Raw genomic sequence first — 21,449 nt, 5'->3', positions numbered from 1 at the left:
CTGCACTGCTGATCTTCCCTATGATTGATCACATATATAGTTTAATTTTTTTGCCATTGGATCTTAACATGGAGAAGTTTCCCTAAGCTTCCTTCTTCCTCTTCACTGCATGACACTGAAGTGGACAAGCAACAGCCTAGCAGTTGATAGTAGCTGTATATGTCTTCACCACTTTTTTTGGCAATCCAATAATCATAACATGCTTTATTTTTAAAGTAAAAGATTTGTAAGAAGCTTTTAAATTACTCATTGACTTGTGAATCAGGTACAAACATCATGGTGGAAACTATTTAACAGGGAAAACAAAAATAAAATAGCTTACGTGTCTTTGGAAACATAAATACCTACTGAAAAATAAGAAAGAGATATTGGGTGACTCTGCCACACTGGCCTCTCTGTCCATATCCAGTTCCCTGAGGGCTTTGTCCCCCCAACTGATGCATGTCAGGAATTTCCTTTTGTTTTTTACTGAACCAGCTCCATTACTATGATGGTGCCATCTGGAATCCAGATATTATTGTTTGCCCTCTTCCCTCACTCCCCCACACTCCCCTTCTTTTTATGGCTAGCACCAGGGTTATTTATGGCAGTATGTTAAAAGCTGGGTATGGTGTTAACATACAAAAGCATTTTTCAAGGGTTAGAGACAGAAATCTTTTAAACTACCCCTCCACCACCCATAAAACCAATCTCATTATACATAGAAAAACCCATGCTTTTTTAATCATGACTGCTGCTCTTTCTGACTCCAGCTGTCATGCTGTGCTGGTGTAATGAGCACCAGTAACAGAGGTCAGACAGAAGATACTCTGGTTTCTCCTGCAGATAACGTATTTCTAAGGTTTGGTGAATGGTCACTTCAGAGATGGACAGCAATAGGAGAACAGTATGTATGACAACACAGGACAGCAAGGGCTTCTCACCTTAAACTTTTGTCCTAAAAAAGATTATAATACTTTCTTACCAATCTAGAGTATATCATAGTAGTTCTGTCACCAATTAATATTTAATTTACCCCATCTAGGTGTGCAGCAGGTCAGACAACACAAAGATGACTATCCTCTCTAGCCTTCAAGTGGCTGACCTGGTTATGATTAATTCTTTGAGAGGCAGAACCAATAAAGACTGATTTAACATGGATTTATATTTGAAGGCTGAGTGCCCAAGTGCATTCTCTGATATCTAAGGACTGAACTCCTTTAGAAACGTTTCCTTCAACTGGGGAATTGTAGTCTGTCAGTTTTCTACCTAGTCATTAAGTTCAGTAAAACATGTGGAAAATACTACCACTGAATTTCCTGGTGAACATCAACCAAATTTGACAGAAGGGTAAAATTCTCTGTGATAACTTTATACCTCTGTCAAACTCAGTTAATAGGAATAAATTCAGACATTACTGAGAAAAGAGGAAAGCAACTGACAGATAGACATATACAGACAAAATTAAACTGTAAGACTTGCTTCCTTTAGAAATTACTGAAGAAATAAACAATGGAAGGCACTACATGCAGATGGAATGGAACGAGGCATCTGCTGCTTTAGCAACACATGTCAGAGAATGATCACAAATTACAGGTGGAAGGATGTAGAAAAAAATGTATAACTTTATAACTCATAGCATGCAATTTCGTAACAAAAATCGTATTCAGTAGAAAGTCACAAAAGTCACAGGACAGCAATACAGAGATTCACAAATATGAGAACTCAATGCACAGAAGAAGTCTGCTGAAAATTTTCAGATTTAGCTTTTAAACTTCCAGTCAAAGATAAACTTTGAGAAGGACAGTAGAGTTGCTTATAGATGGGGTTTGCTTTCTGCCCAAAGAAGACAGGGTGACAGTGGTAGGGGAAGAATGGTATGCTGGCTACAAAGAATGGCCCTCTCTGTGGGGGAGAATGGGGGCAATGACTTGGTGGCATAAGAAAGATTGGGAAGAGCCTCAGATGAAGTGTAGGAAAAGAATAAGTCCTTGCTGACATCTGCCCAAGTGCAGCAATGAAATTGGCAATTATTGCACCAATACAGAGCGAATAGGAAAACTGCATAAACATAGCTTGTCTGAAGAAACTTCCATTAGTCCAACTTCAAGCAAAGACGTTCATGAACACACAAGCTGCCTTTTCAGCACCTGGCTTACCACACCACTGGAGGCCATCAGCTGTTTCTCCTGCTCTACAGCTGCTCCCCTTCCCCTCCACGTTGCCTCTCCTCTGCCCATTGTTCCCACTCTGCTGAGTGAGGAGTGGGGTCTCAAAGAAAGCCCATCCTGGCTGCCCAGCTGAATTCCCACCCTCAAACCCTGCTCAGCCAGCTCTGCTCTTCTGAATCAGAGAAAAGAAATGGCTTCCTCAGAGGAGGGGAAGCAAGCAATTAAAATTGTTTTTTACAACCCCTGCTATGGTTTCTGAAAATATTTACAGCAAAGTAACACACTACAACATGCTTAGGTGTAAGACTGTAAGAAATTGATGGTCATGTTCTAGTCACTCAAATTCACAGTCAGCAAAATAGCTGGCCACATCACATGCTGTCTTACACCAGTTAGTTCTTCATCCAACATTCAAAAAGTCTTGACTGTTCTGACCCTCAAATTAGCATGAACCTACACTCTGGACCGATCATTCATCAGCCAAAGTATGTGGGCGATAGCCTGACATCTGTCAGCACAGTAGGCCATGGAGTATTACATTGTGTCTCTGCATAGCTGCAGAAACAGAGGCCAAAAGGTGCATTATCATCTAATACACCTTGCTTTTCAACTAGTTGGTGTATTTGAAATCCCTACACAGCTGAATGAGGACAAATGATGCTATAAAACTGGCATCAAAGTTGAATGATGATTGTATCTTGCTGAGTTCTGAATGTTTTGTCTCCTTTTTTTGTTATTACATACATTTTTTCCATCTAATAACCAGGACCTAAAATGGATAACTGTTTAAAGTTAGACATTAATGAAAAACACTATTAATAGTGAGGCACCCAAACCAATTTTATGTGGAAGTTCACTGCTCAAGGTCGCTGTTAACAGATTAGATATTCTGAAACAATATAACAATATGCAGATGGGTGTTACAGTTTACAGACAGTGATTGCGTGGATGGCCCTTTCAGCACAAGTTTTCTGATTTTTCATTTGGTCTTTCTGTCCCATGCTTTATCACTAAAAATCATTCCAAACTAAACACAAGGCATGGATATCTCCAAGCTCTGGGGAAGTTTTGCATAAAGACCCTGACTTTGTGCTCTTTATTTTAGCTGTTAGTCAACACATATAAAACCCTATACTTTAACTTAATTTAATGTCATGTTGAATTCTCATCAGCCTAAAATAAAGATTATACATGCTCCCAGAATTGTGCTTTGCAGGGCAAAAAAGATGTACAAAATATCACACCATGGCAGAATGAACCCAGTCTGGACCATGCCCCACTGTACTGGTATATTAGTACCCCTGTGCTATCACTGAAATGTTACATGAGATGGAGTAAAAAGGATGTCTTTGCAGAACAAGGCCTTTATTGAAGCAGAGCAGTGAAACTATAAAGTAAGGAGGTATCATAGCTGCACTTAAAACATTTTAAAGTTCTTAAACTCCTTTCCTTTTATATCTATCAAGGTCTGATTTAATATGACAAATAATATGCCCATAAGGTTCTCCAGAATATTTTATTAAAATACACTTAATGATAAACAAAAGCCTCTTTCTCTTTCCCTGCAGGTTATGCCTATTCTCTACAAACCCCTTCTTGTTAATATTTGAAGCTACGTATACTCATGTATATATTACTATATACTCTTTTTCTACAGCACTGTCAACATTGTACACAAATTTATCTAAAAATTTCTTAGTGTGACAAATTGTTCCAGATATGACCACACATCAGTATGATTCCTTTTGATAAAATTCCTGATAATACATCTTTTTTTATGTATGCTTCCATGAGTTATTTACAGTTTGATAAATGCACATTTAGCTAAGTGGTCTAGTATAGTCACAAGAAAAGTCACAAGAAAATAAACTGCACTTTACAAATGAGAAGTGAATACATTCACAAATATTGAGTTTTCTAGACTTTGATGCTGAATGAATCAATCTACAAAGTCTATGAAACTGTGGAAACAGTTAAACATCTCATATTACATGCAATAGCTGCTACTAATTAATATATATTCACATATGAATATGTGCATTTGTGTATGGGTATAAATGCGTGTGTATACATGTATGTGTGTATATGTATGTGTCTATGTATACATGTGGCAGCTGGATTAAAATGATTTTTATTTTGAGGCTTCATTATATATGTCTCAATATATATTTCAATGTTCCAGTTTCAAATGACTTCAGATTAACCATGCCAAAACTGCAATTATATTGTGTAATGAACAATGTTCTTTAGTGTAATACACAGCTGCAGTTGCAGTAAAAAATGCCATGTGCTCAGCCATGAGGAACTCGATACTGATTAAAGCTGTGTACAGAGGTTACAATTAGAGCATGCATTTATCACAGTTCCAGAATAAAAAATCCAAAACATAATCGTAACAGTATTTTTAATTTCTCAGCCTCATTGCTAAAGTTTTATATGGTACACCAGTTTTACTGCAGCTTCCTTTTCACTGCAATTTTATTGGGCTAAGGAAGATTAATTATCCATAAATGACAATAAAACTAAATTCTGAATGAAATTCTGAGGGTTTTTTTAAACCACTTGATTTTCTAACTTCTTCTGTAGTCCTGCTATTAATGAAATGGAGCACAAGCAGAGACTGCTAAACTGTATTTTCAATAACATTATGTCAAGAACCTGGCTAAACCAGGTTGGATTCATACAGTCAGATTTTCTTATTGATATATTAAAAAAGCAGATATCAACCCTAATTGGAAATGTTCTTTTCCAGCTTTTTATTGTAATATTTTTTCCTTCAGTGTTACCTGTAACTATTTTATGCCCTCCACCTCTTTCTAATTCAATGGTAATTTTTTTCACAAAAAAGAAGACAAACAATTAGGAAAAGAGAAAAGAAAAACTTACAGGTAAGGGAAAAATTAGTTAATTTTATGTATTCAGGAGGAAAATATACAGTTTCTATAATTTCAGGCAACCCTAATGTGAGGGGACTGTCAACGTAGGTACACAGGCCAACCTGCCATCCAAGAGGGTCTGTGGCAGAAGCTACTAATGGGGTACAAGGTGCTGACTGAGATCCATCTTGCAAAGGTAGCTGGACAAAGACCATGAAGTGGCTAGAAAAGCAAGGAGGGGAAATTCCCTGAAATGACGAGGTAAGTGATGATAAGGCAATTAAAATCACAGGGTTGAGATTTCTAGTTTATTTTCTGCTAACGTTAATTCAATTTATTTGCTGCTCCTACAATCTTCCTGCGGGGAGAGGCAAGGGGGAATCATCACTGCATTTTACCTCTTACTTCACAGGGGTATTGTGAGAATAAATAAAGATGTTGAGCTGAGGAGATACATTGGTAGAGGGGAGCATAGAACTACGTAGGTAGACAGACTCTCACTATAATATTATTGTAAAAAACCTTAAATAAAATGTGTATATATTTGTTCAAACTAAATCTGAATTTGCCCTCTTGAATCCTGCCTCTTCGTGTGTAAGTGTGACACATCCTTAAGCGCACTGATTTCCACAGGGTTGGGTTTAGCCTTTACACTAATGAAAGCCAAATACAATTTCAAGAGACTGTATTAGTTCAGCACAGGCCCCAGTTCCCCACATCATGAGCACATATTGTAAGCAAATTCTTAAGACTTACGATGGTTCTTCAGACACCACTGCTCCTTCCTCCAGCTCTTGAGCCTGCTTATACCACGGCAACTTTGCTTCCACAGGAAGTTTCTCTACGGACCAAACACAAGCATGTGAAAATAAGAAGCACGCGGTGATGCTGCTATGTGTGCCAACCTCCCTTCTCTCACCAAGCATTGCTGTGATGCACATGTGCCTTCATCCACATGGAGGCTGAGCACAGAGAAGAAAGAGAGAGAAAGGAGAGCAGGAGAGAGAGAAACTCACTCCTCCGTCACCTGGACTATAACACTTACAAGGTTATATGGTCAGATAGTTCATTGTTGCAGCTAGAAGGGCTGTGGCGTTCTAATGCTAGAAAGGCAAATTAAGTCACTTTTCAGACTACGCAACTGGACTGTAAAAGTAGGCCCTTTGGAAAGTATTTTTTGGAGAGAGTCTTGTAAGTGTAACAGGCCTCCATTGACATTGCAAAGGCAAAATGTGTAAAATCTCTGTGTTTACCCTTAAATTTTAGAACTTCAGAAGACACATTAAGCTCATTTTTGATAGATTACATACAGGAGGAAAACGCTAATTTGATGAGTGATACCAGAGAAAACCAGAGAAACTGTAATAAAATGGCCCAGCTATACTTTTCAACTTTAAGTTTATCAGTTCATCAGCTATGTGGATTTAAAAAAAAACAAGCTTGATACTTTTTCTGTCATTTCTGATGGAAAACAGTAGAGCTGTTTTTCTTCCCCTCCAGGATGTGCGCGCAGCATAATGAGCTGCTCTGCTCTGGGGAGTGCAGGGCCATGCTGCTTCGTGAGCCAAACTCTGCTTTCATGTGGTGTCAAAAGGGGAGTATTTTAGCTGAAGGCGGTGGAGCTGTTTTAGCTCTATAATTTGAGAAGGAGCTCTGCATTTCAACAAAATGTTCTAGGCTAGGATCAGGGGAAAAAACACAAATAAAAGGGAGTGAGACTCACACCACTGAGGAGAACCAGGGCCAGACCTATTTGCCACTCACAAATCACCTAAACCTTTTGGGTTTATTTAATGCACAGACTTGCTCTTGCCAACAGGAGCAGATTAATGTCATTCAGAATAGTTGGGAATTTTCTGTGACTGTTGCGCACAACAGTGAACCTTTCACGTATGCTCACAAAATTTCCCACCTGTCAGTTTTATCAGAGGAACAACAACTTACAACTTGATTTCACAGCTACTGCAACTTTAGTCAAGCAAATTTCCTTGGAGCAAGTTACTAATTGAGGAAAAAAAGGACAGTAATAGAGTTACTATGCCTCTCTCAGAAATAGCTTGTCAAGCTCTTAGTCTAACATATTTATTAGTGCCATTTAAGGATGAATATTTGCCAGCACAGCTCTTAGTTTAATCTACATTTTACTGCATTTGTTATCCAAAATATGTAGGATATATTTCTATTTATACATTCTGCAGCTTGTTTTATGGGTTTTGGAAAGCCAGATCTTACTTCTGTCTTTTTTGCTTGGATGCAAGTGCTTGTAAAAAGCAAAAGCTCTTGTGTACCATTGCCTGTTATGTGACTTTTAAAATAACTTTTCTTTTTTAGAGGTATAGTTAATTATCATCTACATCATCTGTAAAATGAGTTAGAGAGTTAGAAATGTTGTTGCACAGTGTGCTTCAAAAAAAAAAAAAAAAGAGTAAAAAGCACTCCTAACATAAACAGAGGAGGAATTTTTATGTTTGCAGATTAAAGCAAAATCTCTTCTTTTATAATACAGTTCCAGTAAAAACACTTAAATCTTATACAGAAAGTTGTATTAGATGAATACACCTTATCTATTAAAACTGAAAATCATTACTTAATCCAGGGATATCCTATTTTTTCTCATTATTGGTGTACGAGAAAGTTCCTCAGTTCTTGAATAAACTAAAATGAAATAAATTATTTTACATTCTATTTGCATTCTATCTCTGTTTAGCACAGTGTGTTAAAAGAAGAGGGAAGTCCACATTTTTTGTCTTGCTTCTTTAGTCAGCTAGGAAGATTGTTTTTCTGCTTTATGTTAATCCAGCTCCAGAAGAGAAAAACAGACTAAGACTAAAACATACAATAGAGGAGAGGTACTTTGCTATCCTTACTGCTCTAAATTTCTAACTCTAGGTTCGTGAAATAAAAAGGACAAACTTCCAGCGCAGAAATAGAATAACTTGGATTGGAAGAGACCTCTGGATATCACATGGTCTAACTCTCTTCTGAAAGCACGATTCAGCCTTCAGGTGCATGGGTCTTCAAACATTGCCACTTGTGTTATGGAGGAAGAACTGTGAGAATATTACAGAACCAAGATGAGGAGTAAAATCAAACCCAAGCAAAACAGTATGCTTTGTGTAGGACTGTCCATCCCATGCAAAAAAATGGAAGACAGAAATAACTGCCTACAATTAGAAATTAATCATGTATGTACTGCAAAGGGCACCACAAGAGTTTATCAAGGGTAAAGATGCCATTCCGTTGCAAGGGTAGGCTTCCAGCAGCCAGCAATTTACTTTGTTCCCAAGACAAGTGCTGTTGGAATAGACTACTTGGCAGCTGCAGGCAAGCAAAACTTTCCTAGCTGGTCTTGCACCCTTCTCAGGTTCCCTAGACAGAAGTCAGTTGCGTGCGGTTTGCAACACCTGATTTTTTGGTGTTTTACTACATTTTGCTTACACCGTATGCTGCAGGCAGACAGGATCTTACTTTACCTGCAGTCTGAACACCATAAACAGATAAGGCACCATAAAAGCAACTGAGTGACTGAGCCCAAACCCACTGAATCTCTGTATGAGGATCAGAGTCATGCTAACACAGTCACAGGGTCTTTTTTTTCATCTTGGCAGATGGATGGAGTGAGCTCAAGTCAGCCAGCAAAATACACTGCAAACATACCCATTGCTCCCCTGAGGCCTTATGTCTGGGCTTCCCCACTTCGGTGGCTGGCAGACACAGTGAATTCTCATGGTCCAGATAAACTGGAATCTTGAAACTTGGCAAGTCAGCCCATCATGCTGGGAAAGATTATGGAGCGGTTCATATTGAGTGCGCGCTCAACAGGCATGTGCAGATCAACTGGTGGATTGGGCCCAGCCAGCATAGGTTCATGAAAGGCAGGTCCTGCTTGACCAACCTGGTCTCCTTTTATGACCTGGTGACCCGCCTGGTGGATGAAGGAAAGACTGTGGATGGCATTTACCTGGACTTCAGCAAAGCCTTTGACACCATCTCCCATAGTATTCTCCTTGGGAAGTTGGCAGCTCACGGCTTGGATGGGCGTACTCTTTGCTGGGTAAAAACTGGGTGGGTAGCCAAGCCCAGAGAGCAGTGGTGAATGGAGTTCAATGCAGTTGGTGGCCGGTCACGAGCGGTGTTCCCCTGGGCTCCATTTTGGGGCCAGCCTTGTTTAATATCTTTATCAACGATCTGGATGAGGGGATTGTGTCCTCAGTAAGTCTGCAGATGACACCAAGCTCGGTGGGAGTGTCGATCTGCTGGAGGGTAGGATGGCCCTGCAGAGGGACCTGGACAGGCTGGGTCGATGGGCCGAGGCCAGCTGTATGAGATTGAACAAGGCCAAGTGCCGGATCCTGCACTTGGGTCACAACAACCCCATGCAATGCTACAGGCTTGGGGAAGAGTGGCTGGAAAGCTGCCTGGCTGAAAAGGACTTGGGGGTGTTGGTTGACAGTCCACTGAACATGAGCCAGCAGTGTGCCCAGGTGGCCAAGAAGGCCAACAGCATCCTGGCTTGTATCAGCAATGGTGTGGCCAGCAGGAGCAGGGAGGTGATTGTCCCCCTGTAGTTGGCACTGGTGAGGCCGCACCTGGAATACTGTGTCCAGTTTTGGGCCCCTCAATACAAGAAGGACATTGAGGTGCTGGAGCATGTCCAAAGAAGGGCGACAAAGCTGGTGAAGGGTCTGGAGCACAGGTCTTATGAGGAGCGGCTGAGGGAACTGGGACTGTTTAGCTTAGAGAAGAGGAGGTTGAGGGGAGACCTTATCACTCTCTACAACTACCTGAAAGGAGGTTGTAGTGAGGTGGGTGTTGGTCTCTTCTCCCAAGTAGTTAGCAATAGGACGAGAGGAAATGGGCTCAAGCTGTGTCAGGGGAGGTTTAGATTGGATATTAGGAAAAATTTCTTCACAGAAAGAGTGGTCAAGCATTGGAACAGGCTGCCCAGAGAGGTGGTGGAGTCACCATCCCTGGAAGTGTTTAAAAAACAGATAGATGTGGCACTTTGGGACATGGTTTAGTGGGCATGGGGGTGTTGGTCTGATGATTGGAATGATGACCTTAGAGGTCTTTTCCAATCTTAATGATTCCTAGTTTTTAGTTTCATTATATGTAACCCAGCCACCAAGCCAGGAAACATGAAATTGGTAGTCTACCCTTAACTGGTCTGTTGGTGTACTTGGTGGTGTTGGGTTGATGATTGGACTGGATGATCTTAAAGGTCTTTTCCTTTGGGGATCTTTTCCCTGGGGCCCTCAGCACAAGAAGGACATGGACCTGCTGGAGCGGGTACAGAAGAGGGCCACAAAAATGATCCGAGGGCTGGAGCACCTCTCCTGCAAGAACAGGCTGACAGAGTTGGGATTGTTCAGCCTATAGAAGAGAAGGCTGCGAGGAGACCTTATTGTGACCTTCCAGTACTTAAAGGGGGCCTACAGGAAAGATGAGGAGAATCTTTTTAATAAGGCCTGTTGTGACAGGACAAGGAATAGTGGATTTAAACTAAAGAAGAATAGATTTAGGCTGGATATAAGAAAGAAATTTTTTACAATGAGGGTAGTCAAGCACTGGAACAGGTTGCCCAGAGAGGTGGTAGAGGCCCCATCCCTGGCAACATTCCAGGTCAGGTTGGATGGGGCTCTGAGCAACCTGATGTAGTTAAAGCTGTCCCTGCTCACTGCAGGGGGGTTGGACTAGATAACCTCTAAAGGTCCGTTCCAACCCAAAGCATTCTATGATTCTATGATTCCAACCTAAACGATTCTATGATTCTATGATTCTAATCTATGATAATCGGCCACTGCATACAGGAATTAAAACTCCAAATTTCACTGCTCCATCTTGCATCAGCACAAGGTCACAGATCACTCACTGTGAAGTGCTTCATAATAAATGTTCTTAGCATGTGTCAGGATAGCAATTCATATTTTGAAAGGAATTGATTTCTTCTTATGGGGTGGTTTAAGTCTCCAGTTTAGGGAAATTAAGATCACCTGCTTTGCTGTAGCCCAGAAGTTTCCATAAGTTAGTCAGCATACAGACACAGAGGTTGTATTGATATAACTGTATATATGCACAAACACATGCGTGGTCATATACTAGTGGAAATGGTCAAATACCCATGTCTGCTGCACCTGGCCACTGCCCATTAATCGAATCCAGTCTTCAGGACTTTTTCTAACATACCCACCCCATAAGAACCTCCAACCAGCTGCAGAAATATTTTCTCCTTCTCTCAACAAAATGTGGGGGATTTACCCCAGTATTACTCTCTTTCTAAGGCCTAAGAAGCATTTCTATACAAATTGTGAGTACTCCTTGCCATGAGATGATTCAACTCTAATAGTCTGCCAAATTTTGCAGTCTTTCTAGGAAGAGGAACTTCATGTTGGAATATACAATGCTTGCTTCTGACCTATTTCAAGCTCCAAGTTATGAACAGGCACTTTAAAATTATGGTTACATTTATCTACCATGGATGTTATTTATACATTTAATTCCTTTTAAAATACAGGGCAAATTCGGCCCAGACACAATCAGTGAGGTCAAACCTGCTTACACTATGCTCAGATTTACATTTATATTGCTTGGTCTGCTGGATCACAAATTAACAGTGAAAACCCCAAAGCTTGTGAAAAAGAGGAAGGGGACAGCATTCACTCCAAGTTGCTAGCAGGCAGACTGGAATAAGAAGGGCAGACCTTAAAGGTGCAAATTCAGAACTCAGTACAGGTGGAAACAGTGCTACCAGCAACAAAACAAAACTGCTCAACATGGAAGAGCTCTGAAAAATTTATGAGAATCCTTCTGCTTCTTTACCTTTGGGTTTGTAGCAAGGAGTGGGTATGATGCATTCTTCTTTTATGTGTGGCTTTGTTTTAGGACTACAGCCTCCTGTATGCATCCCCCTATGATCAATGCAAAGGACCACACGGTATCTGAGTCCTTGTCCACAAGTCACAGTGCACTGGGGAAAAAAAAGGAAAAAACAAGGTGTGTGTGATACGTCACAGGAGTGATAAATAAAAGGAGACTATGCAATAGAAGTATGTGTACATCAGAGAGGAAAACATGATGCAGAAACATGCAACCCTGAATGTAAATTATTCATAATATTTGGTAGTTATGGATAAGGTATAAAATTGACAGAAATTTTTGCCTTTTTGCTCTGCACATTTACTTGGTTTGGACATTTTGCTGCTGGATTTCTCTTACAGTTCACTCTCTCAGCATTGGCTGCTTGGTTTGTGGCCATCTGTCCCATATTGGATATGCTCAGTAACACCCTGTCAGTTTCATCTGGAGCCACTCTGCTTTGCTTGGACAAAGTACTATGGCTTATGGGTTAACAGGGGTAACACTCAGCTATTTTGGAATATGGCACCAGACAGAATGGGAAACTGTTTGGGCTTTCTTCCCTCAGACACTTTCTTAAGTCTTTTTTCATTTATTTTTGGTAAAGTACATCAATTTTTCCCCCGTACAGATTGTTTCAGAAGTGGTTGCACATGAGAGGATCAAAACTACCAGCCAGTGGGGAGGGCTGTGGATACTACCAATATTACTTTGCTCTTGGGTATCAGCTTTCATCTGGAAATCACTAAACACTTTGCAATCAGTCAAGAACACCTCACCTGTGGATGAGTTAGCTTAGCTTCTAAAACCCATTTTGCTTACTGAGAAACTGGTGTGGTGAGAACATACATTCAAGATTAAGTCTTTATGTACAAAGTCAAAGTACTTTTCTACTTATGTAGAAAGACATTCAAAGACATTTACTTTCATACAGAAGGAAAGTCAGGAACAGACAACTACAAGCATTGAAGATCAGAGTCATTTATGGCTTTATGTATTTCTGGAAATTTCTCACCAATTCATTATATTCAATTCATGGCTACAAAGTTGTAATAAGGATACACCATTACATGTTTACTGGTTTTGTTTTGTGCATTTCATTTACGTTCCCAGTCTATTATTAGTAGAAGGTCACTAATTAACATTACAGATCTGATTTATTTTTCCACCATTCTCCTTAATCATGTTAATCTTATTAATACATTATTCCTGAGTATGTACTTTGCAGTTAGACAAATAGCATAACTTTAAAACAGAGGTCACGGTAGTAAGGAAAGAAAGTAGTGAATGGTCCTACTTCCACAAGCTCACTAAACTATAATTTAATATGTATTCCTAGTGTGGTAAATCCAAAACCAACACAGCTAAGCTGATTACCGGAGACCATTCCTGAGCAAGCCACTTTGGGCAGTCAAATATATTGCAAGGCTGGACAACAGGCATCTTTGGAGTATACATGCATTTCCATTCTTCCACGGGGCTGATATGCCCCTGAATGTCTTCTTCCACACATGAGATGCTGCGGCTTTGAATGCCCCCTCCACAGGATGAGGAACAGGCAGTCCAGGGTGTACTTTCCCATCTGGGGAAAAAAAAAACAAACCAGAGAGGCATCAGGAAAAGGAACCCCTGCTGCCCCCATCCCCACTTATACCCCTCAAATGCATAAACTGCTACCTGCAGGAGGGCTTTTTTCTGAGTAATGTCAGTAAAAATTAATCTCATATGTATTTTCATAAATGGCCATAGCAGCAAAGAACTCTCATGGCTGTCTTAAGTCACAGATTAGTAATATGAAATGTCCTCTGTCCCACTAGCCCAATGACTACTACCACAGAAACTCTAAATACTTTTGACTTAATTCCTTTTATTTAATTGATGGGATTATCATATCTTCACAGTTTGTCATGTTCTGAGGAATCTTTGTCACAAATCACTGGAAGCTCAGTGTGCTTTGAAGCTGATGTTCCTTTTGCAAGAACATACTGGGAAACAGCAGTGTTTCTTTCCAGGGAAAGAAGTGAGCTGAGGTAAAAAAAGAAGATGGGAAGAAATTACCAAAAAGAAGACACAAATGCACTGATAGGATATGTGGCCTCTGGTGGATAAACTACATAGGCCTTGTTTCCTTACAGTTGAGGCAGTGAGAGAAACTGAGAAACCATCTTTTCTCTACAGGTGCCTGTTGAGAATGTAATGACAAATCCACAGAACAATGTGTATGTTCTGAAAAGTTATGCATCCTTATGAGAATAATCCTTTTTTTACAGTGATGCATATATGATAATGCCTATATTGTTTTATATGTGTACATATGCGTGCGTGTTCTATCTACCTGGAAGTATTTCACAAAATCTTCCCCCCCCCCCCCCCCCCCCCCAAAGGCAAATGTCCTTTTGATAAAGACATTAGAAATAATGTTTGAAACAATGATTTTGGCCATAAGTATCCATTTTTTGACTTAAAAAAATTGTTTTTACAGAAAAAAACCCACCTGTTTCCTCTTTCAGGGAAGAAGGGGAAAAAGTGAAAGGTGAGGATTTTTTTTTCCCACTTAAAACAAGGGAATTTTATTTATTAAGTAACAATTACAAATTCACCAGGATTGTTAAACAAGATGAAAAATGCTTATCTTTCCTTCTGATTTTTTGTCATATCAACCCATCTTTTTCTCATCAGCTCCAGTAGAGGTAAGCACTACCCACATTGTCTCCTGGCTGAAAGTGTCATAAAACTCAATGTGAAATGGCTTATGTTAATAGCTGTTTATGAATGGTAAAGCCACTGATTAATTCTATGACTTATCACTAAGAAGTGGTGAAACAATGTTTACACCATGCCATATCCATTGTCATGTACTCAGCATAAGCCATATACATCACGAGTGGGCAATTTTAGCAATGTTTTTAGTTCAAATGTGTTACCTGTGACTCTGCTGAACAAGTTTCCCCGCATATAGCGAAGATTTCTCACTATTACATATCTGAATGAAAAGGCCTCAAGCTGAAACTCATGAACAGGAGAAACTGCTGCAGCCAGCCTGAGCCAGCTTTTCCCAGGCATAAAAGTGATGTGGCACCAGGGAATTCCCTGGAGTCTTTGGTACAAGTTTCCAGATGCCCTTAGGCAACTTCAGCAATACCAAGCAGCTTAAATCTAGGCAAGCAGTTTGGTCCTGAGGCTTTGTATGAGTGTAAGACAGGAGAGTGAACTTTGTTGCACAGCTCTTAAAGCAGGTGTCACAGTTCCTTTTGAGGTACAAAGGGTGCAACCTTGACCGAGAATTTGTGGAAGGAATTGGTAGTGCATTAAAACTAAGCACTATATCCTCTTCATTATACAATTCAAAGCTGAGGGATTGCAGTAGGGAAATCTAGCAAAAATGTCTTCCCAGATTTGCTCTCCATTTCTCCTGGAGTGTTTGTTGCTCTCCTCTGTCCCTGGTATTAGGTGCCAGTCTCAGGTAAGGCAACCAGGGCCTCACTTGTTTGGTTGGAGTTTTTTTGTTTGTTTGTTTTGTTTGTTTGTTTATTTGGATTTTTTCCTAAACTCTGCAGGTTCAGAGGAAAGACATTTTTTAACCCCCTGACTTGACCCTGTTTCATGCCAGCCTCGTGGTCTGTTCAGTTTCTGCTGCCTCTGAGGTTTGGAGAAGAGACAAGTGGCTGGGTTTTCCCTCTTGGGGCAAGGGAGGAAGCCATGAGCCATGTTCGTGGGTTCATGGGAGCACATGTTGTAGTGGGGAAGAGGGAGAAGAGGAGAAGCAGCAGTGAAACAGCACAGGGAAAAAGGGGGGCAGAGGTCCCAGCCAGCAATTGCAGCCTGAGCAACCCCTGGGGGCAGTTAAAGGAGAATAGTGTGGCTGGGACAGTGGATGTAAAGGGACTGTTACGGGTGAGACTATAATCCAGAACAGCTTGAGAAACAGTCTCAGCCTTTTGATCATTTTCAGGGAATGGTTTTCTTTTTTTTTTTTTTTTGCTTTCAGTGTTACTGAAAGCCAAATACCTCATGACATTTTGATCCTTTATTTTGGATTTTCTTCAGCAGTAAAAAAACTTCTGCCTAACTGCCAGCTCAGAATGTTTTTTCCTTAAATACAGTCCCTCCACTGTTAAGTACTGCTGAATCATCCTCTGATATAAAATTGTTCTCCATGTTCTGTCAATGTACATACCCTTTGTACACAATTGAAATAAAATCTGTTTTATTCAAAGCTAGAGTGTTAAACCCTGTATTAATGTTCTAGCTTCTATATTCCTTACTAACAGAGGTTTAATTGTTGACGCTAGGAGGTATGTATATATTTTCTTTTTTAAATAAAGAACAGAGAAAACCATTTTCCAGAAAAAAGGAATTAGACGCAGGGATATATTTTTTAAGTGTATCTCACGAATATTTGGTGATAATGACTGTGTGTACATAATCATAAACACTTAGCTAGGAAGAGAAAAACCTAATTCAATTGATCAGATCATTGATAAAAGGTGTCAACATGAATGGCAGCCTCAGAGCTTGGCATGCAAGCTGCTCTCTTCCTTGTCTTCTTACTCAGAGTTTGGGGTGGGTCCATGATTTGGCTGGAGACTCTGTTGAATGTTAATGCACTGCGGTTGTACACTGATGCTGAAAGCTTTCTACATTAGGCCTCATTATCGTTTGAGGGAGGTCGTTTCCTCACCAGGATGAGACTAACAAGTTGCCTAAGGGATTCTTTCTGTGATTTCATACTCCATGACACAATAAATTAATGAAGAAGGAAACACAGCACAATACTATTGCATGTCCAGGCAGTATTTCAAAACCAAAAGGTTATTATTCTTCAGCTACCAAACATTTTTATCAACACCAGTCTTATTCATTGCTTTAAGAGTAACTACTTGTGATTATTTCCATGAGAATCTCAAGTCTTACATTAAAGATATTTTAATTGTGACATAATTAATAATACAAATCAGGACTTGATCCTATTCTTGCTCCAATCTCTGATTTATTAGAAAAGCCAATGTATTAATGCCCCTGGGGAAGGCATTAGCATGGGTTTGGAGGATGAGAACACAACACTAATACTGTCTAAATCAAAATCTCACAATTTATAAGCGCTTAGGAAGCAGCACTGCCAGAGAGAGACAGAAAGTCTGATGGTACATTACAATGCCACAGGTTATAGTCCTGTTCAGAGATTAATAAGGGAAGAAAAAGTAAGGATGTGAGAGCAAAGGGGCGGTGGGAGTGGGGTGTGAGGAAACAGAGAAAGAAAGGGACCACACACTTAATAAGTCTGCATTGCTGCTTCAGCTAGGATATCATTTCAGTTCTACATCAACAGAATTTATAACAACAGGTGAGCACTTGAACATCTCTAGGTTAATCTGCGGAAGTTCAGAGCAAGAGAAAAGCAACATCTGTTAACTTAGTTTTAGAGCAAAGCAGAAATGCAGAGAAGAGAAAAAAAGAAGTAAATGTATTTGTTAATCCTAGCATCTGTTTGACTGTTTTACGTACCGAGGAAGGGGATGGTAGAGGTCATAGGGCATGATCTGCTTGTATCCATCACTGTTAGGAACAATAATGCCAACCCTCTGAGTAGAAGGTACACATAATAAAATAAACACTAAATGATTACATTATACAACTTTTTTTTTTTTTTCACAACATTACAAAAAAACCCAAACAAGATATTTTACCTAAGTTGTTATCAAATTTAAAACAAAACTTATGCTCCCATCCTACTGTCTCTGAGTCTTTCAAAGAATAAACCACAGATTACTACTTTATTCTTATGAATATATTACTGGTTGACTAAGAACCAATCCATTACCAGAAGTGATCTAAATGAGTTGTCCAAATATTATTTAAATTTATAAGATTACTATCTGCCTTTACAAAAAATAAAATTTCTACACTTAATACTTTCTTAGAGCTTGGATCCAAAGTCACTGAAGACAATATGGGAACTTCCAGCTGCTTCAGGGACCTCTAGATCAAACCTTTTTTTAAACTATTACATGGTTGTTTCTGCCCTTCAGATAAAACATCTGATTTTACAGGGGCTGGGATTAGAAATTCAGGGAATCCCAGGGCAAGAATTCAAAGCTGCAATTCTTGTCTCCACCTTAAGTCAGTCCAATTTCATTCATCTTCAAAACCAGCTGCTTTATTTGGGTTTTTCTGGAAGAAGGAAGGAGCTAGAGAGAAGAGTAACATGTCAGGTTGGTTTTTTGTTTGTTTGTTTTTGGTGGTGGTGTTACTGGTTGGCTTGGTTTGCTGTGGTGTTATTGGTATTGTATCTAAATAATATAACATCTAAAGGTTACAGAAGGCAATAGTGTAGATGAAAATTAGTAATTATCTGAATCATTATCATGCCAGTTATGTGTGAGATGGATGTCACTTGACTTGTTGGCAATCACAGGGTCTCACTGAATTGTTAGTCTGGAATTACATCTTTTGTCTGCACTTTTCATAGATTCTGACTCAGAGTAACTCTACCCATGTTGTCTCTGGCATATCTATTAATGTTGAATAGATGATCCCAGAGCACCTCATCTATCATTTCATCAAAGCCACTGTGCAACAGCAGACTTGGATGGGGCAGGTGGGCAGAACCATCAATGCCAGTTGCATTAAAATAAAAAGTGTGTCCCTAACCAAGTTATGGAGAGAGGAAACTGATTGAAAAGACTGAAGGTGATTTTTGAAAGCCTTATATAGATGAGAGGTGCTAAGTATGCTGCTATGGATTTGTGCAAGGGGGAAGGAGCAAAGGAGGGGGAAGGGAGGAAGTGCTCTCCATCCTCAACACAGTTCACTGAAAAATGCTGTAAGCATTCAAAGGACTCTTGTCATGCTAAGGCTGAAGGGGTCTATTCTCCTTTCAGTCAACAGGGCTTTTCTGTGCATAACTTGTCCATGATGGGAGAACGGATCCCATTGTGTTTTCACAGCGAGGAGTCAGTGCCAGGTCAGCATGCTGGAATTTTCCAGCTAAAGCATGGGAAGATGCTGGAGCCCCGGGAGTGTGTGATGGGGACTAGACAGCTCCCTCTAAGATTATCAGCCTCCGCAGTCATGGGAACCCTGTGCGTGAGTGGCCATATTTGCATCTTCGGAGAGCTGCCTCTCTCCACAAAAACCTAAACATCTAGGAGAGGCAGTTCCGCCACTGGGAAACTTTGGAAAAGACAAATGGGTCATTTAGAGTACGGCCAATGAACAAATCTTTTCAGACATAGCTTGATGGGTAAATGCCTGGACAAGTCTGAGAAATTGTGTACTAATATTTTAAGAAGATAGAAGGGGACTTTTTCTGACGCTTTTGGGAATCTCTGCTGTTTTCCTGACTCTTCTACCACTGATGCTGAAGTTCCACTCTGAAGGCTTTTGCAGTTTCTAGCTCATCAGTTTGCTGAGGAGTGGTTGGAAAAAAGATTAATACACCAAGTTCAGAAATGAAATAATTATACTATAAAAGCATCTACTGCCTAAGAAAGAAACAGATTTCAAAACATTTCTCACTCATTGCAGTGAGAAATGTTTTCTTTCTAATAAACATGGTCTGTATGCATAATCCAGGTCTACATGTATTAGAATACATAATATCCAAGGCCATTCCAATGGAAATAACCATACCACATCCAAACACTGTTATGAAGATTAAATAACATTTACAAAGCACTAGATTAATATTGTCATTGGAAAGGTTTGACCCTCAAAGAATTTTGCATACATAAATTGCATTTCTGTAAATGGTACAGAGCTGCACAGAATTACTGACACTGTCTTTGTGCATCTGTGAGAGGCTGCCAAAGGCTCTCATTCTGTTACTGCAAGATAATGATCCCCAGCAATATAAGCCCCATGGACACAGTGAGGAAAATGACCCCCACTATAATACACAATGACTTAATTTATGACTTTAAAAATTGTCTTGAAGATACAATGGAACAGCAGATGGTCATTGTACCATTAATGGCAATTACATCTTCTCTAGCTAGTTCTGTGTGGGTTTTTTGTGTGTGTTCCACAAAAAAACACCTAAGCCTAAGGGTAGTATTTAAGAAACATCTTTACTTTGGTGAATCCTGTACTTTTTGACTGGACAAAATGGTTTACATTCCATGAATCTATCAGTCCATCATACTCCTACAAAAAGATGGAAGAGATCTAATTTATGGGCTTTGTTCACCGTACATTACTCAGACAATGCAAAGGGGATGGTGTGCTAAATGAACAGAGCAAATAATAATAATTCCCCCACTACTCTGAGATTTCTGGCTGATGTGGGCGTAGCTAACAGGACTCATTACACAACACCTAGCACAAACCTGCTTTGGCAGGAGCAGGAGCACAAAGCAAATTATTTTGAAGATCTGTTGTGTCTCATATATCTGAAATCTCCTGTGCCTTTCAGACCAAGTTGTGTCATATACTCTGCAGACTGGTTTGTTTTCCTCCTGAGTGCTGGCAGCTCCAGCACAGTTGATCTTCCAAGACACACGTCCAGCTGCAGCAGGAGCTGCACATGCCAGAGGTGGGTGTGCCGCACCCAGGTCTGCCATCTCTGCAAATGTTCGAATTTCCCCAGGACGACTGCCTGCAGCCACATTCCTTGAAAGTCATGTTTGGCGTTGTCTTCCCCAGCAGCTCCTTTTCCTCCTTAAGCTCCCCCCTTAGCACAACTGGCAGGCGCAAATGCCTTTGCCCTGTAGCTCCCCAGTGACTCGCTCTCTGACAAGGTGCCAGCCCTGCCCATCTCCCTCTCCTGCATGCCCATGGCTTTTGGGTCAGCCACCTGCTGAGCCAAGCAGGGGCACAGGAGCTAGACTTGGGACAAGATCCAGCAGAGAGAAAGGGCATCTTCCCCACCCAAGATGCCTCAGGGTGGTGTCACCCTGCATGGGGATGATATGCTGAGGCTGGGAGTGGGTAGAGGCGCCTGCTGCTCCTGCGCTGGTGCTCCTGCACCCTGCCATGCCCGTGCCCAGCCACTGCAGGACACTCGCACGCCTCCAGCTCACAGCCTTCACTTCTGCTCTGGGCTCTGTTTTCCCGGGGGTTTCCTACCCGCAGTGACGCAGCCACAGGGCTGCCTGAACTCCCAGTTGGCTGGAGCTGTTACACCTCTTTCTTGATGGGGACTGGCACAACAAAGATTTAGGCCTTTGCTGAAATCTGTTGGACTTGACAGTATATGATCTGCTTGGTAGGGACTATGCCGTCTAAACAATGGGCTGAAGTACTCTTAAGATATTAATAGCAATCAGCACATAACAACAAAAATTTGAAGCAGCCTAAGTAGGCTGTAGACAACTAATTCAATAACTGAAAGGAAACACTTGGAAGACCTGAAAAAGTTCATCACAAAAGGCAAGAGTTTAGATCTGAGCCAGCAGCTCCCTGAGAGCAATGATTATCCCTGGACAGATGACAGGCTTGTGAAAAAGTCTCCAGTTTAACCCTACAAATCCTGACACTAAGGCAGTGTGTGATACTGCACCCTCCCCTCACAGTGCTCTGTGAAGATGCTACAGTGTGACATTATCACCTTGTACTACAAGAAGGCTTT

The 21,449-nt window shown here is 40.5% G+C and overlaps 1 protein-coding gene across 1 annotated transcript in view; it reads right to left on the bottom strand.

The window, feature by feature from the left end:
* Window positions 1–21,449, bottom strand: part of ADAMTSL1 (ADAMTS like 1) — a 486,156-nt gene that overhangs the window by 86,847 nt on the left and 377,860 nt on the right. Inside the window, 4 exon segments of the mRNA XM_075727091.1 lie at window positions 5,783–5,867; window positions 11,846–11,993; window positions 13,259–13,463; window positions 17,387–17,437. Coding sequence (XP_075583206.1) covers window positions 5,783–5,867; window positions 11,846–11,993; window positions 13,259–13,463; window positions 17,387–17,437 — 489 coding nt within the window.

The sequence above is a fragment of the Pelecanus crispus genome, chromosome Z (assembly GCF_030463565.1).
Source record: "Pelecanus crispus isolate bPelCri1 chromosome Z, bPelCri1.pri, whole genome shotgun sequence".
In the NCBI taxonomy this organism is placed as follows: domain Eukaryota; kingdom Metazoa; phylum Chordata; class Aves; order Pelecaniformes; family Pelecanidae; genus Pelecanus; species Pelecanus crispus.
This window is presented reverse-complemented; position numbering and strand designations above follow the sequence as displayed.